This window comes from Lagopus leucura, unplaced genomic scaffold, assembly GCF_019238085.1.
Source record: "Lagopus leucura isolate 7727_CA_CO unplaced genomic scaffold, USGS_WTPT01 Super-Scaffold_100126, whole genome shotgun sequence".
Lineage (NCBI taxonomy): Eukaryota > Metazoa > Chordata > Aves > Galliformes > Phasianidae > Lagopus > Lagopus leucura.
In genome coordinates, this window is record NW_024962329.1 from 67919 (window position 1) to 92025 (window position 24107).

At 57.7% G+C, this 24107-nt stretch overlaps 6 protein-coding genes across 7 annotated transcripts; 4 read left to right on the forward strand and 2 right to left on the reverse strand.

The window, feature by feature from the left end:
- Positions 1 to 286: 286 nt before the first annotated feature.
- Positions 287 to 3502, forward strand: NAGLU (N-acetyl-alpha-glucosaminidase). The gene is made up of 6 exons (XM_042887917.1): positions 287 to 687; positions 872 to 1019; positions 1084 to 1230; positions 1316 to 1401; positions 1526 to 1782; positions 1880 to 3502. Exons 1-6 carry the CDS (start codon positions 287 to 289, stop codon positions 3094 to 3096), a joined length of 2256 nt encoding a protein of 751 aa, XP_042743851.1. The 3' UTR covers positions 3097 to 3502.
- Positions 3503 to 3903: 401 nt separating this feature from the next.
- On the forward strand, positions 3904 to 5274 carry HSD17B1 (hydroxysteroid 17-beta dehydrogenase 1). The gene is made up of 6 exons (XM_042887927.1): positions 3904 to 4015; positions 4086 to 4247; positions 4436 to 4615; positions 4684 to 4777; positions 4847 to 5030; positions 5104 to 5274. Exons 1-6 carry the CDS (start codon positions 3919 to 3921, stop codon positions 5272 to 5274), a joined length of 888 nt encoding a protein of 295 aa, XP_042743861.1. The 5' UTR covers positions 3904 to 3918.
- Positions 5275 to 5559: 285 nt separating this feature from the next.
- On the forward strand, positions 5560 to 8697 carry COASY (Coenzyme A synthase). Its single transcript, XM_042887894.1, has 9 exons — positions 5560 to 6148; positions 6540 to 6754; positions 6828 to 6959; positions 7025 to 7214; positions 7299 to 7363; positions 7628 to 7712; positions 8143 to 8240; positions 8319 to 8465; positions 8616 to 8697. The coding sequence occupies exons 1-9, from the start codon at positions 5560 to 5562 to the stop codon at positions 8682 to 8684; spliced, it is 1590 nt and encodes a 529-aa protein (XP_042743828.1). The 3' UTR covers positions 8685 to 8697.
- A 329-nt stretch (positions 8698 to 9026) lies between these two features.
- On the forward strand, positions 9027 to 12910 carry MLX (MAX dimerization protein MLX). Its single transcript, XM_042887871.1, has 8 exons — positions 9027 to 9086; positions 9212 to 9248; positions 9328 to 9417; positions 9539 to 9645; positions 9849 to 9948; positions 10105 to 10204; positions 10584 to 10785; positions 11275 to 12910. Exons 1-8 carry the CDS (start codon positions 9042 to 9044, stop codon positions 11329 to 11331), a joined length of 738 nt encoding a protein of 245 aa, XP_042743805.1. The 5' UTR covers positions 9027 to 9041; the 3' UTR covers positions 11332 to 12910.
- LOC122189072 (PSMC3 interacting protein) lies at positions 12908 to 15601 on the reverse strand. Of its 2 annotated transcripts, XM_042887873.1 has the most exons (9): positions 15537 to 15601; positions 15363 to 15466; positions 15195 to 15284; positions 15015 to 15126; positions 14777 to 14922; positions 14267 to 14320; positions 13785 to 13844; positions 13630 to 13690; positions 12908 to 13145 (listed from the first exon to the last, which is right to left on the reverse strand). In XM_042887873.1, the coding sequence occupies exons 1-8, from the start codon at positions 15571 to 15573 to the stop codon at positions 13631 to 13633; spliced, it is 663 nt and encodes a 220-aa protein (XP_042743807.1). In that variant the 5' UTR covers positions 15574 to 15601; the 3' UTR covers positions 12908 to 13145; position 13630. The 2 variants fall into 2 exon arrangements, with proteins under 2 accessions (XP_042743807.1, XP_042743806.1); XM_042887872.1 differs by having other exon boundaries at positions 12908 to 13690.
- A 492-nt stretch (positions 15602 to 16093) lies between these two features.
- Positions 16094 to 23991, reverse strand: RETREG3 (reticulophagy regulator family member 3). Its single transcript, XM_042887870.1, has 9 exons — positions 23801 to 23991; positions 23045 to 23151; positions 22449 to 22479; positions 21193 to 21319; positions 20409 to 20493; positions 19847 to 19984; positions 19309 to 19388; positions 18644 to 18776; positions 16094 to 18007 (listed from the first exon to the last, which is right to left on the reverse strand). Exons 1-9 carry the CDS (start codon positions 23974 to 23976, stop codon positions 17574 to 17576), a joined length of 1311 nt encoding a protein of 436 aa, XP_042743804.1. The 5' UTR covers positions 23977 to 23991; the 3' UTR covers positions 16094 to 17573.
- Between the last annotated feature and the right edge of the window lie 116 nt (positions 23992 to 24107).

Below are 24107 nucleotides of genomic sequence, written 5' to 3' on the forward strand. Positions count from 1 at the left end.
CCTCCGGCCTGTTACCGGAGGTGCGGGGTTGCGGGCGCTGCTTTTTCCTCCCCGTTTCCTGCAGCGCCGCGGACTGACAGCGCCCCCTTCCGGCCGGGAGGGAGAGGGTCACCACGCCCCGCCCACCCCCATGGCCCCGCCCATCTCCATGGCCCCGCCTCCGTTCTGCCCCACCCCGGTATCCCTCCCGCCTCCCGTCGCTGATTGGCTCTCAGTGGTCCCGCCCCCTTTCGCCGGCGGCGCGGATTGGCGGAGCTCGGCACGGCCCGAAGCGAGCGGCGTGGCCATGGCGGTACCACTGCGGGTGGCGGCGATGGCGGCGGTGCTGGCGGCGGCGCGGGCTCCGTTGCCCCCCGAGCTGCGGGGACCGGTGGGGGACGCGCGGCAGGAGGCGGCGGTGCGGGCGCTGGCGCGGCGCCTGCTGGGCTCCAGGGCCGCCGCTGTGGCGCTGTCGGTGGACTCGGCGTTGGCGGCGGGCGGGCCTGACGCGTACCGGCTGCGCTCCCCGCCCGGCGGCGCCGTGGCCGTGGCCGTGACGGGCTCCAGCGGCGTGGCGGCCGCCGCCGGCCTCTACCGGTACCTGCGGGACTTCTGCGGCTGCCATCTCTCGTGGTCCGCGGCTCAGCTCCGCCTGCCCGACCCTTTGCCGCGGTTGCAGACCGAGATCCGCGCCGCCACCCCCAACAGGTACCGGCGGGGCACCCCGAAGCTGCGATGAACCTCGGGGGCCGGGGCCGCTCCACCGGCACTCCGACCCCCCGGCCCCCCCGATTCCTCCCTCCCGCCCGTCCGTGTCCCGGTGCGGGCATCTCGCGCCCCCCGTCAGCGCGGCACGAAGCGCTCCCAGCCCTCAGGGTCCCGCCGCCCTCAGGTACCGCTACTACCAGAACGTCTGCGCCCAGAGCTACTCGTACGCCTGGTGGGACTGGGAGCGCTGGGAGCGCGAGATCGACTGGATGGCACTGAGCGGCATCAATGCGGCGCCCGCCTTCGCCGGGCAGGAGGCGCTGTGGCAGCGGGTGGGTGCCGCGCGGGGCGGGCGGGGCGTGGCGGGCGGCGCGGGGCTGACCCGAGGCCGTGCAGGTTTACCGCACGCTGGGGCTGAACCAGAGTGAGATCGACGCCCACTTCACGGGGCCGGCGTTCCTGGCGTGGAACCGTATGGGGAACTTGCACGGCTGGGCCGGGCCGCTGCCGCGTGCGTGGCACCTCCAGCAGCTGTACCTGCAGGTATGGGGGGACGGGACGCCCCGCCCTGGTGTTTCCCGGCCCCGTTCGGGGCGCGGGGCTCCTCTCCCAGCTCTCTCCCCCTCAGTACAGGATCGTGGAGCGGATGCGTTCACTGGGGATGACCACGGTGCTGCCGGCCTTCGCGGGCCACGTGCCGCCGGGGGTTCTGCGGTAAGTGGGACTGAGGGTGGCTGCTCTGAGTCGCAGCCCTGCGCCCTGCAGGACCCTGCCTGCGTCCCTCCATGAGGCCCCCAGGCCTCATCCTGCTGCCAACCCCCATCCCATCCCCACTCAGGGTCTTCCCGCGCATCAACGCCACACGCCTCGGGAACTGGAGCCACTTTGACTGCACGCTGTCCTGTGCCTACCTGCTGTCCCCTGAGGAGCCCATGTTCCAGGTGATTGGGACACTCTTCCTGAAGGAGCTCATCAAGGAATTTGGCACTGATCACATGTACAGCGCAGACACCTTCAACGAGATGAGCCCGCTGTCCTCTGACCCCGCATACCTGGCGGGCATCACCAATGCCGTATTCAGGGCCATGACGGGAGGTGGGTCGCTGCGAGGCCGTGCTGTGCAAGCTTGAGGCCCCACCACAGCTGCCTTTGGGACTGTGGCTGCCGTGCTCACTTTGCTCTCTGCCCGCAGCGGATCCCCAGGCACAGTGGCTGATGCAGGGGTGGCTCTTCCAGCACCAGCCGGCCTTCTGGCAGCCGCCGCAGGTGCAGGCGGTGCTGCGTGCTGTGCCCCTGGGCCGCATGATCGTCCTCGACCTCTTCGCTGAGTCCAAACCTGTCTACGAGTGGACCGAGTCCTTCTATGGGCAGCCCTTCATCTGGTGCATGCTGCACAACTTTGGCGGCAACCACGGCCTCTTCGGTGCCGTGGATGCCATCAATCGCGGCCCTTTTGTGGCACGGCGCTTCCCCAACTCCACCATGGTGGGCACAGGGCTGGTGCCCGAGGGCATCGAGCAGAACGACATGGTGTACGAGCTGATGAATGAGCTGGGCTGGCGCCACGAGCCCCTTAACCTCTCTGTGTGGGTATCCCGCTACGCCCAGCGCCGCTACGGGGCCCCCAACGCCGCCGCCAGTGCCGCATGGCAGCTGCTGCTGCGCAGCGTCTACAACTGCACCGGCGCCTGCATCAACCACAACCGCAGCCCGCTGGTGCGCCGCCCGTCCCTGCACATGGACACGCAGCTCTGGTACAACGCCAGCGACGTCTTTGAGGCGTGGAGGCTGCTGCTGAGCGCCGGCACCGCGCTGGGCTCCAGCCCAGCCTTCCGCTACGACCTGGCTGACGTGACGCGGCAGGCGGTGCAGCAGCTGGTGGGCGATTACTACCAGCGCATCCGAGATTCCTTCCAGCGCCGCGCGCTGCCCGAGCTGCTGGCGGCCGGCGGGGTTCTGCTGTACGATCTGCTGCCCGAGCTGGATGCGCTGCTGGGCTCCCAGCGCCTCTTCCTGCTGGGCCGAATGCTGCAATCCGCCCGCGCCGTCGCCACCAGTGAGCATGAGGCTGAGCAGTACGAGCACAATGCCCGCAACCAGGTGACGCTGTGGGGGCCCAGCGGGAACATCCTGGACTACGCCAACAAGCAGCTGGCAGGGCTGGTGCTGGATTATTATGGGGTGCGCTGGACCCTCTTTGTCTCTCTGCTGGTAGAGAGCCTGAACACGGGCAGCCCCTTCCACCAGGAGCAGTTCAACCAGGCTGTCTTCCAAGTGGAGAGGGGCTTCGTTTACAATGAGAAGCGCTACCCTGCGATGCCTGTTGGTGACACACTGGAGATTGCCAGGAAGATCTTCCTCAAGTACTATCCCAGTGCCACACAGCATGGCTGGGACGGGCCCCCCTGATGTGGGGTTGTGCCACTCAAAGCCCCCCAGGAGGAGGGCAGAGCCCCCACACCTGAGTGCTGCACCCTTGTGACCAGCGCCAGAATGAAGGAGCTGAGCACCCGCGGGAGCGGCCTGCATCCCAGAGGATGGGAATTGCCCCAGGGGCTGCTGCAGCCCAGAGACCTGCTTGATCCTGCCAGCACCCAGCCTGCCCCGTGCTGGGCTGCCCACAGAGCATGGAGGCGCAGGAGTGGGGCTCTGCTGCCCCACTGGAAGCTGGGTGGTGCCCAGGCAGGAGCTGGTGAGGGCTGGAACAGCAAAATATGGGTCCCCGGGGCAGCCTTGGGAAGACTGTGGTGCTCCAAGGGCAGCCCCAGTTACACACAGTGCCTTTGTATTGAAAGAGATTCTGCCAGGCTCCCTATGGCGGGCTTTTCTCTGTCTTTTCTTCCCAGTACTGGCGGTCAGCACGAGGGGCTATTAAAGCCCTGGGTGCTTGGTACCGTTGGGCTCCTCTGTCTGTCTCTGCTGCCCTCCAGCACGCAGTTTGTTTCTAATGAGCTGAAGGAAGCAGCTCATGACCCACACAGAGGGAATGTGGGTGGTGTGCAGGGAAAAAGTACCACAGGATGTGGGGCAGCTCGGGGCCGTCCCAGGCTGGTGCAGGGCTGGGGGGATTGTGGCAGCAGCGTGGGGTCCTTATCGCCTCAGCTGCAGGTGGAGGGCCTTGAGATAAGCAGGCAGACACAACACGGCGGGTGGGTGGGAGGGAGCCCAGCCTTTAAAAGCCACGCGGCCCCGCGTCCAGCAGTGTCAGTTGTGGAGAGAACCGCGGTGCCCATGGAGAAGACCACAGTGCTGATCACCGGCTGCTCCTCGGGCATCGGGCTGGGGCTGGCAGTGCGCTTGGCGGCCGACGATTCCCGCAGGTTCAAAGGTAAAGGGATGATGCCGTGGGTGCGGGTCCCAGCACTGCGGGGCACAGCACGGCTGCGCTCTCTCCACAGTGTTTGCCACTATGCGTGACCTGGCCAAGGGTGAGCAGCTGCTGGAGCGTCTGGGGGGCCGCTGCCCCGACACGCTGGAGCTGCTGCAGCTGGACGTCACCGACCCGCACTCGCTGGCTGCGGCTGTGCGCTGCATGCAGGGGCAGCACCCAGACGTGTTGGGTACGGCACCTTCCCCAGGGCACAGCCGGGAGCGGGGAAGCCAATATGGGGATGGGCCTGGATGGCACTGCAGCCCTGGGGATGGGTGTGCTGGGGCACGGAGAGGATTGGGGCTGGGTTCCCACGTCCCTGTATGCAAACAGTGCTGGGGTAATGTGACACCTGCTCACCAGCACCGTACCCCACAGTGTGCAATGCAGGGGTGGGTTTGATGGCCCCCCTGGAGATGTGCTCGGAGCAGGCCATGAGAGCAGTGTTCGAGGTGAACGTCTTTGGCACCGCACGCACCATTCAGGCCTTCCTGCCCGCCATGAAGCGCCGCCGCAGCGGGCGCATTCTCGTGTCCAGCAGTGTCGGAGGGCTGCAAGGTGGGCATGGGGCCGCCCGCGGGGCTGCAGGGGGAGAGACGCAGCTCTCAGCTGCTGCTCCGCCCCAGGGGTGCCCTTCAATGCCGTGTACTGCGCCAGCAAGTTCGCGCTGGAGGGGCTGTGCGAGAGCCTGGCCATCGTTCTGCGGCCCTTCAACATCCAGTGAGCGCCGTGGGGTGAGGTGCGGGACCCGTGATGGGCTGTGAGTTCAGGGGCGCTGCTTTCCCGTAGCATGACGCTGGTGGAGTGCGGCCCGGTGCACACCGCCTTCATGGACAACGCGCGGCGCGCCGACCCCGAGGGCCACGAGCTGCGGGCGCTGGACGCTGAGACGCAGCAGCTGTACCGCCGCTACCTGCAGCACTGCGCGCAGCTGTTCCTCGACGCCGCCCAGGAGGTGGACGAGGTCCTGCAGGTCCGCGGGGTGGGCGCCGGGTGGGGCTGTGGGGCGCACAGCGGGCGCTGAGCTGAGCGGCGCCGCGGTGCAGGTGTTCCTGGAGGCCATCGCCGCCCCGCGACCGCCGCTGCGCTGCATCACCGCGCGGCTCCCGGCCCCGCTGGCGCGGCTGAGGCCAGGCGGCCCCGACGGCGCTGACTATGTGCGGGCCATGCACGACTTCGTCTTCGGCCCCGGTGAAGCCGCCGAGGAGCAACCGTGAGCGCGGCCCCGGGATGGCCCCGGCAATAAAGCCTCGTGCCTGCGGCTGCGGTCCGGCCTCTTGCTGAGGGGCGGGGATTGGGCACGGGAGGACGGCACCGGGACCGGGGGGGGTGGCATCGGAGCTGTCGAATGAGCGCTCCCGGACCAGGGGCCCCACAATCCCGGCCCGCCTCCGCGGCGGCCGCGTCGCTCCCAACTACAAAGCCCGGCGCAGCGCGACGGGGGCGGGGCGGTGGGAGGGGCCGTGACGCGTTCGGGGTCGGTGCGATCTTCCGGCGGGGCCATGGCGCCGTTCCCGTCGGGGCTGTTGGTGCTAACGGCCCCGCTGGGCGCGTTACCGCGGCGGGCGGCGGCGGCGCTGGCGGAGGCGGCGGGGGTGGTGACGGGGCCGCTCTACGTGCACCTGCAGCCGGGGCTGCGCCTGGACGGCCCCGCGCCGCGCCCCTCCGCCCCCCCGCCCGCCGCCGCTCTGCTCCGCGCTTTGGCCGCGCTCTACGCGGCGGCGGCGGCGCACCGGGGGTTGGACGTGCGGGTTTTGCTGGGCCACGGACACCGCCTAGCGCGGCCGCCCCGTGTGCTGCTGGCCGACGGTGGAGCGGGCGACGCGGAGCCGGTGCGGGTGGCGCTGCGGGAGTTGGCCGCCGCCGCCTACGGCTGCCCGCCCGGGCTGCCCGCGCTGTTGCTGAGCGGCTCCGACGGCTCCGAGGCGCTGCCCAACGGCTCCGGCGCGGAGCTGCCCGCGTATCCCGACGTGGCTGTCGGCGGCACCTTCGATCGGCTGCACGGCGCCCACCGGCTGCTGCTCAGCGCCTGCTGCCTGCTGGCACGGCGGCGGCTGCTGGTCGGGGTGGCCGATGGGGAACTGCTGCGCCGTGAGTGCCGGGAGAAGGGGGCCGGGGCAGGCGCGGTGGGGAGCGGGCAATGCCTGCGGTGATGGTGGTGTAGACGGGCACAGCGCTGTGCTCGCCGGAAATGGGATGAGACGCAGTGGGGGGCTGAGGGCCTCCCCCGGGCTAGGGTCTGGGAAGGCATCCGGGTGGCTCAGAGTGCTCGGGCACTGCCGGTGGGAGGGGATGTGGGTCAGCGTCGGCGGCGGGCACTGATTATGGGGACAACCCAGACCCCACAGCTGCTGTCCTTCCCTGCAGACCTGTGGGGCCCTGTGGGCAGGATGGTGGTGGTGGTGGGGCACCACTGGAGGGTTCCTACCGTAGAACCATTTGCTCTGCCTCTCTCACTGTTCATCACTGCACGCTGTTGCAGACAAGGTCCTGCGGGAGCTGATCGAGCCCTACGAACTGCGGGCGGCCAAACTGCGTGAGTTCCTGGCAGATGTGAAGCCTTCAGTGCTGTATGACATTGTGCCTCTGGGCGACCCCTACGGCCCTGCAGTCACGGACCCGGAGCTGCGCTGCATCGTTGTCAGCGAGGAGACGCGCAGGGGCGGGGAGGCCGTGAACAAGAAGAGGATCGAGAATGTAACTGGAGGGGCTGAGATCTCTGGGCCCCAAAGTTTCGTTTGGGGGGCTCAGTGGTGTCCCCTCCTGGCAGGGCCTCGCTGCGTTGGAACTCTTCGAGATCGAGCTGATGGAGGACCCTTACCACGGCCACAATGAGGAGGAGAAGATCAGCTCCTCCAGCCTGCGACAGCGGCTGCTCGGCACGTTGCTTCGGCCCCCACGGGTAGGGGGAGCTGCTGGGGGCTGGGAGCTGCAGGACCAGCGCCCGTCTGACCCTTCCTTCCCCAGGACAGCCCCACGCTCCCCCCCCGCCCCTACATCATCGGTCTGACCGGGGGCAGCGGGAGTGGAAAGACCTCCATCGCCCAACGCCTGGGGCAGATGGGAGCATTCCTCATCGATGCCGATGCGCTGGGCCACGCCGCATACCTGCCTGGCAGCCAGGCCCATGGGCATGTGGTGGCTGCATTTGGGGCAGGTAGGGCCGGGTGAGCCGGGAGGTGCTGTGGAGGTGTGAGTTGGATTTGTTTCTGCTCCCGAACCATCTCCCTCTGTCTTACAGAGATCTTGAACAAAGATGGAACAATTAACAGGAAGGCCCTCGGAGCAAAAGTATTTGGAAACCAGGTATGAGCAGCAGAGGGAATGTCAATATTTAACCTCCTGAGCAGGGAACTCTGTGCTGGGGCTTTGATTTTCAGCCCTTTGAGCTGGTGCCACATTCCTGCTGCAGTGGCATACAGCAAATCAGCAGCCATGCAGAATGCACAGTCCAGGCAGCAGCTCCTGTTGCTCCCCTAGCTGTAGCCCCCTCCGTCCATCCAAGCTTGTCCCTTGTGGACCCCCAGGACCTCTGGGAGGACCCCTGACACCACTGTGGTTCCTTTGCAGGAGCGGCTGAAGAGCCTCACAGGCATCGTGTGGCCGGAGATCGCGCGGATGGTCAGGGAGCAGATCGGAGAGGCGAGAGCTCAAGGTAAGGGGTGGCTGTGAGGAGCACAGTGGGTGCTGGGTGCACGGTGCTATGCTGCTCTGGGGCAGCTGCTGCTTTGGGTAGCACATGGAGTATCTTCCAGCTCACAGCTGCTCTTTACTGGAGATTTTCACTCCCCTGAGTGCATTTGTAACTCAGACTTCCTGTTCTGAACTGGAGCGGGCATTGCCTTCTTTCTCTTTTTTGGTTCAATGCCCCTTAGCGAGCATGGTGTGTGCAGAATCATTTTCTTTGCTGGGAGCTCAATGGGAATCCCGCATCGGGCAGCGCTGCCCCTCCCATGTGAGGTTCTATGGGGTCTGTTCGCTGCTGGCGTGCAGGACAGCATGAGCGCGAGTGGCCACACCGGCCCCCAGGAGCGCCCGTGCTGCCCTGGAGTTGCCAGGTGACGAGGAACGGCTTCGTTCCGTAGGAAAGGCTGTGGTCGTGCTGGATGCCGCCGTGCTGCTGGAGGCCGACTGGCAGGAGATGGTGCACGAGGTGTGGGTGGCCATCATCCCTGAGGAGGAGGTGAGTGAAGCCCGCTGGCTGCCTTTGGCCGCACGGCCTTCCCTGTGAGCCCCGTGTGTCACCTCGTGGTCCCCGCAGGCCGTGAAGCGCATCGTTAGGAGGGACGGGCTGAGCGAGGAGGCTGCCCGCAGCCGGCTGCGGAGTCAGATGAGCGACAGCCAGAGGGTGCAGCAGGCGCAGGTGGTGCTGTGCACGCTCTGGGAGCCGGAGGTCACCCGCAGGCAGGTGAGCCGCGGGCCGCTTCCGACGGCACTGGGAGCGGAGAGGAGAAACGGGAGCTCGGCGGCGGGGTTGCCGCCGGTCGGAAACGCAGCAGGGAGGGACGGACGGCGCCGAGCTCCGCGTGCGGCGCTGCTGATGGCGTTTCGTCGGCAGGTGGAGAAGGCGTGGGAGCTCCTGCAGCAGCGCCTGAGCCGCGCGCCCGCGGGGCCGCCCGCCAACTGAGCGCCGCCGGGACGGGGGAAGAGCGGCGGCCGCGTCCCGGCACCGGGCGTGAGTCGGCACGGAGCGGCCGGACCCCACGGGACTGGGACCGCTGCCCGCTGCGCCGGAACGGACCGGAAGCGCCGCGGCTCCGAGAGCTGAGCCCGACCCGCCGAGCGGCGCGCACGGTTCCGCGCACCGTGAGCCCGCGGCCGAGAGGCGGTTAAAGCGCGCTTCCTCTCTCTCGGTGTCCGTGGCTCTTTGTGTCCCGTCTCGCCGCAGCGCTGCCCGCAGGCGTGCGGGGCGCCCCCTGGCGGTCCGGAGGACTGCACTTCCCGGCGGCCCCCGCGGTGCTCACGTGACCGGGGCGGGGGGAAGATGGCGGAGCCGCCCGGCGCCGCGGCGGAGGAAGCGTGGGGGAAGGTGAAGGCGGGGCGGGCAGCGGCGGGCCGAGGGCGAGGGATTGTAGGCGGGGGCGGCGGGCGGCCCGCGGGGGGCGGAGGCCCGGAGCGCCGCTCCGTCCGCTGACCGCCGCCCTCCGCCCGCAGGTGGACGCTGCGTACGGGGACAATGGCCCGGAGCCGGGTAGGTGCCGCGGGGCGCGGCGGGGCGGATCCCGGGGCCGCTCCTCTGAGCCGCTCCTCTGAGCTCTCTCTCCCCGCAGCGCTCTTCATGGACAGCGCGCGGAAGGGCAGCGTCGTGTCCCGCGCCAACAGCATCGGTTCCACCAGCGCCTCCTCCGTGCCCAACACCGGTACGGGGCCGGGGCGGCGGCGCTCCGAACTGCGAGCGGGGCGGCTGCGGGGCTCCCGCAAAGACACGCGGGGCCCTCGGGGCAGGCCCGGCCCGGCGCTCACTCGCGGTTCTTTCCGCAGACGACGAGGACAGCGATTACACCCAGGAGCACTACAAGGAGTCCTACAAGGACCAGCGCCGCCGGGCGCACACGCAGGCGGAGCAGAAGAGGCGCGATGCCATCAAGGTACCTCAGAGGCACCGCGCTGCTCCTTTTACGCCTTTTCCCTTTTGTTTCGTGCCGGATCCGCTCCCCTCAGCCGCGTGTGAGCCGGGAGCCGCTTTTGTCTGTGGTGGGAGCTGGGATGTGGGTCCGTACCGCAAACTTCCGTGGAACCGCTGCCCCGTGTGGCGCCCCGTGTCCCTGAGCCGTGGCTCTGCCCCCTGTAGAAAGGCTATGATGACCTGCAGGCCATCGTGCCCACCTGCCAGCAGCAGGACTTCTCCATCGGCTCCCAGAAGCTGAGCAAGGCCATCATTCTCCAGAAAAGTGAGTCTGAGTGCGGGGAGGTGGGAGGGCTTTCTCTCAAGCCCCCAAACACCTCAACGCAGGGATTCTATGTGACTGCCTCAGGGAGCCCTCCTTGAGGAGATCAGAGGGGCTTCCGTGTGCTCGCAGCTTCTTACTCTGTATTTTTGTGTTCAGCCATTGATTATATTCAGTTCCTGCACAAGGAAAAGAAGAAGCAAGAAGAGGAAGTTTCTACTCTCAGGAAAGATGTGATGGCCTTGAAGATAATGAAAGTGTAAGCAAGAAGCTATTTGGTTGCTGCCCTCTTCTTCCTGCTGTTTTTCCCCATGGTCTGGGCTCAGTGCTTTGCAGGCAGTCTGGCTCCTGGGGATCGTACCAAAGCTGTACCACTCTGCTGTTGTCGTTTCTTCTCTGTTTGTTAGGAGGTCTGACTCAGATCAGTTGGTAGAGTTAAGTATGGAGACGGTTTCAGGTTTGAAAATGAATCTGCTTTCAGTGTCATGCTTCCCAGCATTTATTTTACTTGCAGGATCTGCTGCAGACTCGTTCTCCTCTCCATTTCTGAAGCTGTTCTCAGCGTCCAGTTGTTGCTCAGGCGCTGGGGAGTACGAGGCTTCACGGCAGCACTGAACCCAGCTCTTGTTTTGTTTCAGGAACTATGAGCAGATTGTGAAAGCTCACCAGGACAACCCAAGTGAGGGGAAGGACCAGGTCTCTGACCAGGTGAAATTCAATGTTTTCCAAGGCATTATGGATTCCCTCTTTGAGTCCTTTAATGCCTCCATCTCAGTCACGAGTTTTCAGGAGCTCTCAGCATGTGTCTTCAGCTGGATTGAGGAGCACTGTAAGCCCCACGTGAGTACAGCAAACACGGGTGGGTTGAGGCAAGGGCAAAGGGTGTTGTGCACAGCTGCGTCCAGCTGGAGTGCAGGCCCATGTGCAATTTTCCTTTCTCCTGGGGCAACTTTCCTTTCTCCTGTGTGGCTGACACTGGACTGGGGCATGGGAGCTCGGGTCCCTCTCATCCCCAGCTGCTTGCTGAACTGGTTTGGTAGTGAAAGCCAGACAGTGAAAAACAGAGCTTAGAAAGACGGTCCTTGTTCCCCAAGACACCTAGAAGTTTGGAGGGAATTAAGAAGGCTTTGTTAGAAGGGAGTTGTATGGGCAAGGCTAGGTCCTTGTTGTGCTGTGACTGCATGGAGCCCTGCAGCCTGACAGCATAGACAGGTGATCATTTCCCATACGCGTTCTGTGGGCATTGGCACCAGGTGTGCTAGCCGTAGCATTGAGCCTGGGAAGGACTTTTCCTCCCCTGGACGACTGACTGTCTCCTCTCTGCCCCAGACTCTACGGGACATCGTCATCGGGGTCCTGCACCAGGTGAAGAGTCAGCTGTACTGAGCATTCCCTCACTGGAGCACCTTGGACTGGGTGGCAGGTTCCAGGAGAGGCTGGTCCATCTCCCTTGTGGTTGTCCTCAAAGCTTCTCCGATTATTTATTGTCACTACAAAACCAAAACAAGGCTGTGCAAGCATCTCTGCTTCACGGGTACTGTCACAGTCAACATCACCAAATACTGCTAAGGATTTAGCAAAGGGAAAGAAAAAAGTGTGTACTGAATGTGTATTGGAATGTGTACTGGTCTTTAAACTTGCTGGAGTCTTTAGCTCAGGCAGGTGTGTTGCAGTTGGGTTTGCCTGTGCCACTGACTCCAGTGCTGCAGCTGAGCTGGTGAAACAGATCTGGTCTGTAACCTCAGACCTGATACAAACCCTTTTGACCCTGGGAGCAGGGAGAAATAAGGAGAGACCAAAAGCTGTTGGTCTCTGCTAATGCAGATTAGGAATAGGGTTCTCCTGCAACTGCAGGCTTCCAGTACCTCCCTCTGAAACAGTTCTTAGAAAAGCAAGAGGCTGCTTTTAACTTCTAGATGGTTTGGAGAAAGCCCAGGAGAACTGAGGGAAGGGTGAGCATGTCACTGCCAGGGAGATGTGGGGCAGCAGCGAGTTCTCATGCTGGAAGGAGTGCAGTGGGGCTGTGCTGTCCTGACCTCCTCAGTTGTAACTTTTAACACCCCTGAATGGGAAAAGGGAGTGAGCTTTTTTTGCAGTCTTTTCCTGCTTGTGCTGCTGAGTGCTGAGTTGCCCTGGCCTCGTCTTTTTCCGGGTTGTTTTGTGGCCACACTGAACAGAAAAGTAGTTTAGTAGCTGCAGCACAGCACTGCTGAGTTCTCACTGCTGTTCCTTAGCACCATAATTTTACGTGAGTGTATATATTTATAGACATGTAACCAGCTTTGATTTTATTTTATAATCACTGAAATCATTGTAAAGTATTATCAGTGCCAGTTCTGCAGTGTCTGACTTGCCACATGCTGCTGCTGTCAGCGTGATTCAATTAAACAAGCACAATGAGTGCATTGGACAGCATCATCCTCCGTGGCACTGATACACACAGCAGGGTTTGTTCTCTGATCATGTTCTTGCTACCACTCCACCAGTAGCAATTATTTATTTTCCAGTTTTTCCACTGTAGATGAGGTAATGCTAAATTTCTCAGCTCCGGGTTGCTTGATTTGGATGCTGCAGCTTGAGATTGTTTAAGCTATTAAATGAAGAAAAGCATTTTGGTGGGGTTGCTTTTTTTTTTTTTTTTTTTTTTTCCCATACAAAATTATTTTTCAAGCCTTGTGACCTTTTCAGTATAATACAATAGAAGCCCAAGAGGAGTCAAACCCTGTGGTGTTGCACAGAAGTGATGGCGCATACAGGGGCAGACATGTTGCTGGTAGGTGTTGCCCTGTGATGGAAATGACTCTGTTGTGGAGGGACAGACAAGTCAACAGCCACGTGGCACGGCTTAATTTCCCTTAGATGCAACCTCTTGCCTTGTGAGGAAGATGTGGATTTTTACAGACCTCATGTGTGAAAGTGACATATTTTTCTATTGTGAAAAATAAATAATTTTTGCTGAACGTTTTAAGGGCTTTTCTGCTTTTATTTCCATTGCTGTGTACGTGGAGACTTTAATGGGATCAGGCAGGAGATGGACCCGCAGTGCACAGCAGCCCAGCCACCGCTGCAGCTCACGTTACCAGCACAGCACATCCTCCTGGCTCTCGCCTTCCCCACCAGCCAGGGCTGCTGTGCCTGAACCACATCCAAGGCCAGCCCTGCTGCCTTCTCAACACAGAAGATGCCACAGCAGAGCACATCTGAAACAGAAGCAGGGTGTTCAATGAATCGGTCCTGCGTACAACTCGGTGCAGGCCATGGGCAGCAGTCCCCTCCACGTGTGAATTGCAGAAATAGTGGCCATACTGCTAACTACTTCCTTCACCTCTCTGAGGCACCTGCTTCCTGCTCTTACCAGAACACCACATCTCTAAGCCAGTGCTCTTAAACCCTCCCAGCCACTGCCCGGTGAAAACACCCACCCAAAACAGCCTATAGCACTGAAAGGTAAGAAAACAACGTTCCCTCGGTACATGAGAAAGGGAGAGGGTCCACTGCTGAGTCAGTTGCTCTAACTACCCTTCCAAGGGCAAAGCATTTTTAAACAGAACTGTATCAAGGATGTAGGACAAGCGCAAGCCCTGAAAAAAATTACAGAAGAAAACAAATCTAAAACCCAACAACAGCTTAATCATCAGTTCCACTGCAGCGTGCTCTCTGTAAAGGAAGGCCAGCCATCTGCACCTCACACAGCTGCTGGGAGCGTGACGTTGTGGTCCTCGTCGGTTTCTATTCCGACTTCCTCCTGTGCAAGGACAAAGTGCTCCTGTAGCAGACAGCTGCCCTCTGGCACAGCAGGCTCAGCCGTGCTGGGACGCAGACAGAGGGGTGGGGCTTACAAAGAACTGCTTCTTGCTCTTGGGGTATCCCTCCAGGATGGCGTCGAGCAGCTCGGTTGCCTGGCAGGGAAGTTAGATGAGATTTGCAGGAGTAATGCTGAGCTTTCTGCCACAGCTGTGGGATGCTGCCTCCCATACAGGGAGCCAACACAACTGTTCCCACATTATCCCCTGCACAGGGATGCAAGAACTTGTTTTGCTTCCTCAAGAACAAATAAAATAATCAAGAACATCTCATATTTACACATTACAGCAACGTGGCCTTTAACAGAGGATCTCAGTGCATCTAGTCCCAGCGGTTCTTGTGGTGGCACTCAGCACAGAGCTCCACTTAAAAGTTACTGATTGTGGAAACTTCAAGAAAATGCTGTCCCATAGCCTGGATAAAGCTCCCCAAGATAATCTGCAGATTGTGCCTGCTCCACCATCACCGTGGCCACTGACACTTCTGCCCACCCCACGTTCAATGGGGAAACCATTACCATCCGCTTCCTCCTCCGCCACTCCTTGCAGTACAGTTTCTGCTCGCTGCAGACCTGCCAAAGGCAAGGCAAAGTGAGAACAACTCAGCAGCCATACATCGAGCCTCTGTAAGCTCAAAGCCAGGAAACATCTGAATTCAAGGACATCACACACCCCAGCTACAGCCAGAGTGTTTTCAGGCAGCAGAACTGATTCCTTGGCAGGAACATGAACTGCTTTCTGAAATGGCCCACCAGAAACAGGAAGAAATTGAGTTGATAGTGCCTAACAACTGGCCAGAGGTTTACAAGGAAAGGACAGCTGAGGCTATTAAAGCTGCCGTAGAGTGTGCTCCCCACCACAATTCAGACATGGGCTCTGCAGGACCCACGTGGGAACAGCCCAGGACTAAAGCAGTCTGCTTCCATCCCGGGGTCAGCCAGGCCAGGTAAAGCAGCCAAGCATTTGCTATGAGCAGCCTCAATGTGGACTGCACTGTACATTCCTCCCAACCCCCCCCAGCTCTTTACTTTCTCTTTTTCTTCTGGCGTTACTCGGTTGGTAGCAGACTTGATCCTCTCCAGTCTCTCTGTGTAACTGGCGCAGTCCTTCCTCAGCTCCTCAACTTCACGGGCCATGTCCGCGGTGGTCATAGCGCCGCTCAGGTCCTTCAACTCTGGAGGGCAGCGGCGATCACCGGGACGGCCGGCAACCACGGCGCAGCCGCCGCGGGCGGTGCCGGTGCGGCAGGGCAGGGGCCGCGCTCACCTGCCTCCAGCTGCCGGCAGCCCTGCAGCAGCGCCTGCACCTCGGCGGACCTCGCGGCGATCTCCGCGTCCAGCACGCGGAGCTCCGCATCGCCGGCGGCCGGGAGCTGCTCCTGGAGGCGGGAGGGCGGGCGCTCAGCGGAGCCGAGGGCAGTGGGGCTCGGCCGGGCCCGGGGCTCACCTGGTCGGCGAAGTACACCTTCTGCTTGCCGTAGGCCTTCTCACGGACGCGGCCCTGCTGCGCCAGCTGCTCCAGCGCCTTCACCACGGCCTGAGCGAGCGCGCCGTCAGCCCCGCGCCGCCAGCCCCGCTCTCCCCGGCTCCGCCGCGCCTCGCCCGGCCCGCTCACCGCTTTGCCCAGCCCGTGCTCCCGTTGCAGGTTCCCGAAGACGTCCTGAGCGCTGTACGGCCGGTTCTGCTCCCGCAGGTAGCGCAGCAGGACAGCGGTGGCCCCTGCGCGACACGGCCGCTGTCACCGTGCCCGCTCAGGTCCAGTCCGGTCCCGTCCCGCCCCGCCCCTCACCGCTGCCCGCCGCGGGGCCTTCGCGCCCTTTGCTCATCTTCTTCCCGCGCCACGCTCAGGCGGTGTGACGCACTTCCGGCGCGACGCACGGCGAAAGAGCGGGACTTCCTGTCCCGACCCGCCCGCAGCGCTCCTGCAGTTCCAGTGTCGTTCGGCGCTGTGGAGATTGATGGAAGGCCGCTCCTCGGCAGACGCTTTAATGTTAACTCGCACGATACGGGACAGCTTTAAAAGGCGGAGTTGGGAATTAAGTAAACCGGCGAAGAGAACCACGTGTGTTTTGCGGGCCTCTAAACTCGAACCGAGAGCCCCGCGCCTGCGCTCTGCCGGGGGCCCATCTGCTGCTCCCAGAACATTTCCCCAACGCCGCCATTTTTGCACAGCGGCACCTCCCCCCATCCCAGCTCGGTTCCCGTAAGAGCCTCTGGGGCAAAGAAAAAGAAGCAGAGGAGATTGAGATGGGGCAACCCTCCCCCGGAAGCCGGGGAGACACGAGAGGGACAGAGGGAGTGAGAGGCCGTCCCGCAGAACTCAATTATCACAAAATGAAAGAAGAATCCGAAAACGAAACAAGAAACTTTAATTCCACAAGTGAGTGCTGAGCACATCTTCTGTCTCACTCAGCTCTGCTAGGGAGTTGTGACAGGCTTTTTACTTCACACTGCAAAGTAGGCTGACATTTTATCAGACGACAGCTTGGTCTTGCAAGGCCCAAATGCAGATTTATGCTTGTATAAAATAAAGCCTCCACCTCAGTCATAGCTGAAAAAATCACCTGCTTCTTTAACTCAAGACAGTCCGCACACTGTGTGGCCAACACCTTCAGCTAAGCAGATTCAGACCAAAAAAAAAAAAAAAAAAAAGCACATAGATGGGAGTTTCCCTGAAGAGGTAAGTGATCTGTATCCGTTTCTATGGCTTAGAAAAAGCAATGGGAAAGCTCAATGACTCAGAAAGGGCTGGAAGGCTTGGACACTCCAGCTTCAAGAATGTCTCTCCCCTATGGGTTGCTGGTTTAAGTGACCACAACAAGTAGTTCTTCAGTCACTTGTGACTTGAGCTGCTGTCCTCCATTCAACTCCTGCTGGTAGGCTCTCAACTATACAAAGCTGTGAAACAGCAGGATGTCCTAGAAGCCCAGAACAAAACTGGCCAGGCAGGCCAAGTCTGCTCCTTCCATCCTCCAGAAAATCTCTCCCTAGTAGTTCTCTCGGAGGCAGTGTCAAGGGAAACGTATTGCTACTGTCCATGCTGAACGTGTTCTGGAATAACACAGGAAGTTTTTAGTAAATTGTTAGTCCATTATTTTCAGAAAGCAACACAACTACAGCTGCCACGTGTAGATGTTCTTTGCAGGATTCTAGTCTTCACAGTAGATGTCTTATTGCCATTAAGTTTCTTACAAAATAGCATCACTAGAAAGTTTTAACTGGAGATGAGTGGCCAATAAGTCACAAACATTTGTAGCTGTACACCATCACATTCACAACAGGAGAGGTGTTCATTTCTACCCACAGCTGAATATTGCTGGGAGAGAAGAATTGGGTTTCTGTGTATGTTTTAGGAAGAGGGAATGATTGTCTTAAAGACAGAACAGCATTAAGTCCTAGACATTAAGTCTGAGGGGAAACCAATCCCATTCACCTTATCACATAACAGCCCCAAGAAGATTGGCTTCAAGATTGTTCTCAGTGATGCTAAGTCAGTCTGATTAGTGGTCTTTAGAGCTGCAGACACCAGACTAATTGACATAGGCGAGGAAGTTTGGAGCAAGCAGCATCCTGGCAGGGCAACGCATGAGTGATTGTGGATCAATCACATCAGTGCCTTTTCCCTCTGAATTACCAACATAGTTCATTTTAAAAATCCAAGCGAAGCTACAGAGTCACAGGTCAGTTGACGTCTCAGGCAGGACTGGTAGTGTTATCACTCATACTCACACAAGAGACAATCTAGGTAAATGTGCAATGCTTCTTCCTTCCAGGATTCCCCTCCGTTATGCACAACAGAAAACCAGAAGGGAAATGATGTGATTGCTTATTGGCCCCGTGAGCCAGCAGGATCCAGCTGGTTCAGCTCAGACTGATCCAGAAGTTCAAAGTCATCCCCTTCTGCATCTGTGTCCAAGTCCAAGCTGGCCGTCCTAAGGTAAGTCTTTGCATCTCTGTGGGGATTGTCACTGCGCGAGGAGCCCGGCTGAGTGGCTCCTGACAGTGCAAGTTGTATCATCCCTCTGGTGACAAACCCAGCTATGTTGTTGGTAAGATTCTGTACAGATGGCAGTACACTAGCTTCTTCCTGGTAATAAGGGAGATGTACATCTTCTGTTAGTTGTGGGTGGTAAGCCAGACTTGGGATTCCAATGCTGGTGTCATCTTCATCGTCTAGGCCAGTTGCTTCTGGGTTTATGGAAGGGAAGTCAGGGAGATCCCTAGCAAAAGATTCTTCTGGGTCACTGTGACCATCCAGGTCTAGAAGAGAAGAAGGAACACGTTAAACACACAGCACACACCAAACACCCTGCAGGCAAGGGCAGCACAGCATGCAAAAGCTGGGCCACTACCTCACCAAGACAGCCTGCCTGCCTCCTTTCATTTCACAGAAGATCAAACTTGCCTTGATCCTTCCCTCACATAGTTATTCTGGATGCTTGCTTACCTCCCAGCTCACTCTCAAGGAATGCAGATGCTGAACAAGACACTGGTCAGGGGAAACCATCCTCTCGCTCATTCAACAGATAAGCAGAGGGTGCAGAAAGGTCTTAGAATGGAAGAGCTGGCTATATCTATAGTATAATGCCATGACCAGAAGGACAGAGTGGTCATAGTGACAAAGCCTATGCTGCAACAGATCTCTGCAGACTGGCAGAGCTGGACCTGCCTTTGAAGAACAACCATCATTCCTCTACTAAAATACCACACAAATTACAAAGGAAGCTGTACTGAAAAAAAAAAACAACAGGTAGTTTCATCTCATCCTGGCCAGCAAGACAGAGATTAATCATCCAGATCTCAAGGACAGAAGGGAACACGCATTTCCCTGCAACCCATCACACTGATACCTGCTCAGTATTTCATATCTTTGAGAAGCTGACCATTTTCACTCACCTTCTGATCCCTCTGTCAGGGGAGTCTGACCCCTTGAAAGGTTAAACATCCCATTTTCAGTGTATGATACCTCAGCATCTGAATGTTCTGAGTCAGAGATGGTTAGTTCCTTGGCAACCACAGAGTCATCCAGCTTTGAAAAAGAAGATACAATAGAAAATGTCAAATACTGGAAATCTCACTCCTATGCCTCAAGATAAAACACGCAATCCACTGGCTCCCAGGTAAGCCCAGTCCTCAAGGGACACTGGTATCTGCAGCTTATTAATGCTTCACTCTCTAACCTAAGAGGCTGTAGTTGGTACAAACAGAACTGCTCATCTCTATGCCCATTATCCTCAACAGCCAGCTTGGAAGTAACATTAAGCTGAAGCTTGCAGCTGAGCACCTGGAAGTTCTACCTGATCCCTCCATGTCTAGAGGAGCAGGATTGGAGGTAGAGGTTTGGAGGGGAAGACATTCCAGACTTCACCAGTACAAAGTGTAACATACTTGAACAAGACAGAATCATAAAGACTTCACTAAAAAAAGAATATCTTCATCTAATTTTCCATCTCAAGGCAGCTGCAACATACTGGATACAGCGCTGAGCACTGCACGACTACACAGTGCAGACAGTTTGTTCTTGTTAGCTGAGCTTTTCTGTTTCACAGTCACTTCATTACCTTGGGACAGAAAGCAGCAAGCTCCTCTTCACTGTCACTCCCATCATCCGTACCCTCCTGATTAATGGATCGGCGACGTACTGCCAGAAACAGAGGCAAAGCTTATTACTGCTGTTTGGACAGAGGTCCGTTTGTGCAGAAAACACAGAATTGGCAGACTGGAACATAACACAGCATGCTCTGTTTATCAACACAGCAATATGATCATTTCTGACTTGGGCTGCTGCAGTTATTTTGAAAAAGGAGGAAGGACTCATTAGTGTGGAACAAACAGTTCTGGCAGCTGAGAAAAGGCACAGTCCAGCACTGTGAACAGCTTACACCCAGCGCTCGCTACCTGGCAGATTCCTGTGCAGGCAGGGCTGCCTTGCTTCCCTGCCAAAGCCGCTGCAAGTATTTGCCGAAGGCGCTGGAATGGCTGCCTTCCGAGCCGTGCAGCACTACGCCCTCACTCCGAGAGGAGGGGCTTTAGTTGCACGTTGTTCCAGGTATCAAACACCAGCACCTGACGGGTTAGAAACACACTATGGTAACTTACGTTGCTTTTCCCGCTGCTTTGATATCATGTAGCCTCGAACACTGAAATCCAGCCTCTGCAGAGCTGGCTCCAGCTTCATGTACATGCGGTGCCCCAGCCTGTGGTACACAGCAAGAGGCCACAGCAGGACGAAGAGCACTGAGAGAAGAGGGAACGTTGATTAGAAACTGCACACGTTACTTGGCAAATATCTTACCCAATTTGTGAGTCAGTGTCACATGTGTACAGAATACAAGATCTGAGCGCTGAAGGTAACGCTGCAGAAGGCGGTTAGGATGGGTGCAATCACCTCTGCCAGTTCAAGAAAACAGAGAGACCAACTCTTCAGTGCTCAGATTTGTAGCTAACAAGCACTCAAACATGTTCTGTCTGAACCAGAGACCTTAGAGTCCTGGTCAAGAATCAACATATTCTAGGCAGAATGTATTATTTTAAATTCAAAGCCACTTACACAGGTTTTCCTCGGGAGCAGAAAGCACTATCCCTCAGACATTCAGGTCCTGTATATCTCTACCCCTTTTCATTTTAAGGTCTGCATTTGGCACAGGGTTCTTCTACTTACACAGCAAGTATGAGAGCAGGAGTCCAGGGATATACCGGCCCAGAACAGCCAGGAAAGTAAAGACTCCACATACTAGAAGGCAAAACTGAAGACATGGGAGACGGTGAGTTTCCAAGGTTAAGCGATGGAATTACTCACTTCTTGACCATCTTGCTCTCCGCAGAATTCTATGTAAAGTTCTAACTCTTAACAACAGCAAAGCCTTCCTAGCATTCAGCCACCCCATTCTAGGATTAGACCAGATACAGGAAGCATCTGTTTCAGAGCAACAGGCAGCATACAAAAGCCTCTTGCTTCAGAACATAAGGAGCCTCCAAAGCAGATATGCTAAAAGCAAAGAAGAGGCTGAAGAAGACAGAAGTCTTTCAAGGTGAAGAATACAAGCACAGCTGCAGGTTCCTTTGTGCATAAGTCTCAAAACAAACAAATCTGGACACACCTGTCTCAAACTGTCAAAATCCAGTGAGGGAGATACATCTGACAGACACTTGAAAAGCTAGAAACCTACAGAAGGTGGGCCTACGCTTCCACTTCACTACTACAATCAACATGCCAGTATTTGTTAATACTTGTTTTCTCCTCCTTCCTCCATAATCTGATTATTCTGCTTGTGCTTTCTATCTCTCTCCAACACTTAATAGTCATGTCTTTCTGGGAAACTTTCTGTAGTAATCTCCCATGCTTGGAACACACTCAGTCAGTGCTGAATACCATCACAAAGGGATGCCAGCAGTCAGCAGATTGGACACCAACTATCTAATTTACTAAAGTCTATAAATCTCACCTTGCCAGGGCTTTGCCTCTTGAAAACAAAGAGATTACTTAAGAAGTTGGTCCAAGACACCCATCCTTCAGCCAAATGGTGACACAGTTCTGGCACTCCAAGCAGCCGAGGGTGGACGTATCCCCAGCTGCAGGAAAGGTAAACATTCAGAAACAAATATTACTGCACTGACTTCAGCGTAGAAGTCGCTTGCTGTGAACTTGTCTCAGCACTTCGTTCTCTTCTCCCCCTAGCTGCCCAGCTCTAGAGATGCAGGTCAGTCTGCCTTTCAAAACACCACCTTGCCAAAAGCAGCATTTCTACACCCCATTTCTGCAGGCATCTCAATTCCCCCGTAGCAGCTAAGGAACAGCAATTTGAATCATTCAGTCTACTGTCTCAGACTGGAGTTTTCATGCTATTGGAGGGAAAGGGCAGCACAGAAGCAAATCAAGTTAACCCTTTTACTTCCTCTACATCTATTTGGTCAAATGCAACTCCCAAGAATTCAACATGAGGTTTCCAAGCAGCCTCGTATGTTTGCTAAGTTCTACTGGTGTTTCTTAACTGCTAGATACAAGCACTTGAAACTTAAGAACAGCAATTCCTTTTGTATTTGGGCCTCTTGCAAATATAAAAAACAAACAAGCCAAAACAAACAAACAAACAACCCAACAAGGAAGTCACGTGGCAGCAGCTGGAGCGATTTAAACAGGCGTTGAGCACCCAGTGTTGCTCAGCAGCACAAGCAGGCAGAAGGGCGTGCCCAGAGACAGGAGGGTGTTATTAGTAAGAGAACGCCCCGGTGTTCCACAACCCACTGTTCATACTGCAGTCAGATCATAACTATGCACTAACGATGCCTGGGGCTTGCCTCTTAAACATTCTGTACCCAGGCTCAGAAGATACATTTATTTATAAAAAACAGTAAAACAGCAAGTTGTTTTCCTGCTACCGGAGACCCATACAAAAGGAACTGTTTTTAAGACAGCACCTCTCCCTTAGGGGTGGAAGGGGATAGAGAGCAGAGGTTTTACAGTGCTCAAGCAAGCATTGTTGTATGCCAGTGTAAAGGCAAAGATTAATGGTTTGGGCAAGTTAAAAACCTGTCACAGCAGAATGACAGAGTCCAGGGCTCCACTCTCCCTCCACTAAGCAGTTGCCTTCTCTCCTTTATGCCCCCCTTAAAGAAGCCAACATTACAAGCACACGCAGCTAATTATCACACAGTATCACAGCAAAGTACCAAATGGCAGAGAATTCAATTAGCTTCCTACCTCTCATTGTCTAATTCGTCAGGTCTTGTCACTAAAATATTAAGAACAGACACTATGTTAGTTGCAAGGCATTTGCCATAAGAATGCTTGGCTTTGGGGATTTAAGTAAAGCTTTAATGAGCTGGGAGACATCTGAAAGAAGACATTATCTGTTACGAAAGAGATGAATCGCTCTATAACACATTTTAAACATATACGTGTTACAGTACGAGACTGCAAGAGAGCTTCCTTGTTGCCTCCTTGAGCCTCCTACAACATCCTACAAACAAATGCTATAGCCAAGGAGACTTTTTCGTTATGCATTGAGAGATCACAAGTTTCTACCAAGTAAAACACAAGGGAGACCTCAGAAGATTACGAGGCAAACGCTAGCATCGCAGATGTGAGAAAGTGCTATTATTTGTATGGGTCAGGATTTTCCAGAGTGACTCCAGGAAGAACATGCCCTCAATACTCCTGTGCATACTTCTAGACTCACAAATAACAAGAAAAGTCCTGGGTTCTGCCTGCTGAACTCCAAATGCTGCATGCTCTGTAACTCTAGATCTGAAAATAGTGCTTAACTTTCAGATAGTAACTTAAATGTTGCAACTTACCTCCAACTTCAGGCCAGATTTTGTTCTTCCACTGATCTAGACACACTACTACTATAAGAGTAAACGCAACCAGGAACACCAACCGAAGAGAAGTCAGGGCAAAGAACCTACGGTGAAGAAATAAGCAAATAAGTGACCAGCAAGATCTGTGACATAAGTGAAAAGGGTTCCACAAACCTACTGCAGAACTCGCTGATGGCTACAGAGAAAAGCAAGCAGCTGCTTATCAGCCAGCAGCCAGCCTGCCCTCAGCGAGCAGCTTATCTCACAGCACTGCGGACTGCCGCACGGAGCTGTGCTCGCTCAGCAGCTGGAACTCGCAGCCTGCACGTCCCCTGCCGCCCCATCCCACCGTTCACGCAACAGTTCTGTTTCTGCCAAGCAGTTTTACGCTTTAGGATTAGGAGGGAAATGCGCCAAGAGGGATAAAGCTCCAGCAGGCAGCAGCGCTTCCAGGCGCCCTCCCGCGTGCTGACAAACCAACCCGAACTCGCCGGCCCGCAGGTCGGCCCCCACCCCAACCACGAAGCGCCCCAGCTGCGGGCGGTGCGAACCGAACCGTCCTTCCGGGAGCCCGCATCCCCCAAACCCGAGAGGCGTTCTGAGCCCCGCGCCGCTTCACCGCAGCGACTCCCCGCTGGGAACCTCCCCTGGCGGGCGCCGCCAGGCACGGAGGAGCCCCAGGCGGAGCACCGGGCGGCCCAGCGCGACCCCCGCAGTCCCACCGCCGGACCCGCGCCGCCCGCCACCGCTCACCAGAACAGGCCGTGCGCCGCCGCCCAGCACAGCGCGCTGCGGCCCGGCCGCTCCCACACCAGCGCGGCCTGCGCGGCGCTCAGCAGCCGCTCGTAGGGCCCCAGGCGGCCCCGCAACGCCGCGCTCAACTCCTGCACTCGCCGCTGCCGCTCACCGGGCCGCGCCGCCGCCGCCATGGCTCCTTCCCAGCATCAACATCCGGCCGCCGCCGACATGGCCGCCCCCACCGCCGGAAACGGGGCGGCTCCGGGCGCCGCCATCTTGGCAGAGGCGCCGTCACCGCCGTCTGCGAGTGCGCACGCGCGTT

What these genes read in the sequence shown, in the direction of transcription:
- NAGLU (XM_042887917.1), top strand. Translation starts at nt 287, where the DNA reads ATGGCGGTACCACTGCGGGTGGCGGCGATGGCGGCGGTGCTGGCGGCG. An exon ending in TCCAGCAGCTGTACCTGCAG is followed by an intron (nt 1,231 to 1,315) that starts GTATGGGGGGAC and finishes TCTCCCCCTCAG; the next exon opens with TACAGGATCGTGGAGCGGAT. An exon ending in ATTCAGGGCCATGACGGGAG is followed by an intron (nt 1,783 to 1,879) that starts GTGGGTCGCTGC and finishes CTCTGCCCGCAG; the next exon opens with CGGATCCCCAGGCACAGTGG.
- HSD17B1 (XM_042887927.1), top strand. Translation starts at nt 3,919, where the DNA reads ATGGAGAAGACCACAGTGCTGATCACCGGCTGCTCCTCGGGCATCGGG. An exon ending in CAGTGTCGGAGGGCTGCAAG is followed by an intron (nt 4,616 to 4,683) that starts GTGGGCATGGGG and finishes GCTCCGCCCCAG; the next exon opens with GGGTGCCCTTCAATGCCGTG. An exon ending in CTGCGGCCCTTCAACATCCA is followed by an intron (nt 4,778 to 4,846) that starts GTGAGCGCCGTG and finishes GCTTTCCCGTAG; the next exon opens with CATGACGCTGGTGGAGTGCG.
- COASY (XM_042887894.1), top strand. Translation starts at nt 5,560, where the DNA reads ATGGCGCCGTTCCCGTCGGGGCTGTTGGTGCTAACGGCCCCGCTGGGC. An exon ending in CGTTGCTTCGGCCCCCACGG is followed by an intron (nt 6,960 to 7,024) that starts GTAGGGGGAGCT and finishes TTCCTTCCCCAG; the next exon opens with GACAGCCCCACGCTCCCCCC. An exon ending in CCATCATCCCTGAGGAGGAG is followed by an intron (nt 8,241 to 8,318) that starts GTGAGTGAAGCC and finishes TGGTCCCCGCAG; the next exon opens with GCCGTGAAGCGCATCGTTAG.
- MLX (XM_042887871.1), top strand. Translation starts at nt 9,042, where the DNA reads ATGGCGGAGCCGCCCGGCGCCGCGGCGGAGGAAGCGTGGGGGAAG. An exon ending in GGACAATGGCCCGGAGCCGG is followed by an intron (nt 9,249 to 9,327) that starts GTAGGTGCCGCG and finishes CTCTCCCCGCAG; the next exon opens with CGCTCTTCATGGACAGCGCG. An exon ending in GGCCATCATTCTCCAGAAAA is followed by an intron (nt 9,949 to 10,104) that starts GTGAGTCTGAGT and finishes TTTTGTGTTCAG; the next exon opens with CCATTGATTATATTCAGTTC.
- LOC122189072 (XM_042887873.1), bottom strand. Translation starts at nt 15,573, where the DNA reads ATGAGCAAAGGGCGCGAAGGCCCCGCGGCGGGCAGCG. An exon ending in AGGCCCCGCGGCGGGCAGCG is followed by an intron (nt 15,467 to 15,536) that starts GTGAGGGGCGGG and finishes CGTGTCGCGCAG; the next exon opens with GGGCCACCGCTGTCCTGCTG. An exon ending in AGAGCAAGAAGCAGTTCTTT is followed by an intron (nt 13,691 to 13,784) that starts GTAAGCCCCACC and finishes GTCCTTGCACAG; the next exon opens with GAGGAAGTCGGAATAGAAAC.
- RETREG3 (XM_042887870.1), bottom strand. Translation starts at nt 23,976, where the DNA reads ATGGCGGCGGCGGCGCGGCCCGGTGAGCGGCAGCGGCGAGTGCAGGAG. An exon ending in AATCTGGCCTGAAGTTGGAG is followed by an intron (nt 22,480 to 23,044) that starts GTAAGTTGCAAC and finishes TTAATATTTTAG; the next exon opens with TGACAAGACCTGACGAATTA. An exon ending in GACGAATTAGACAATGAGAG is followed by an intron (nt 21,320 to 22,448) that starts GTAGGAAGCTAA and finishes CCTTTCCTGCAG; the next exon opens with CTGGGGATACGTCCACCCTC.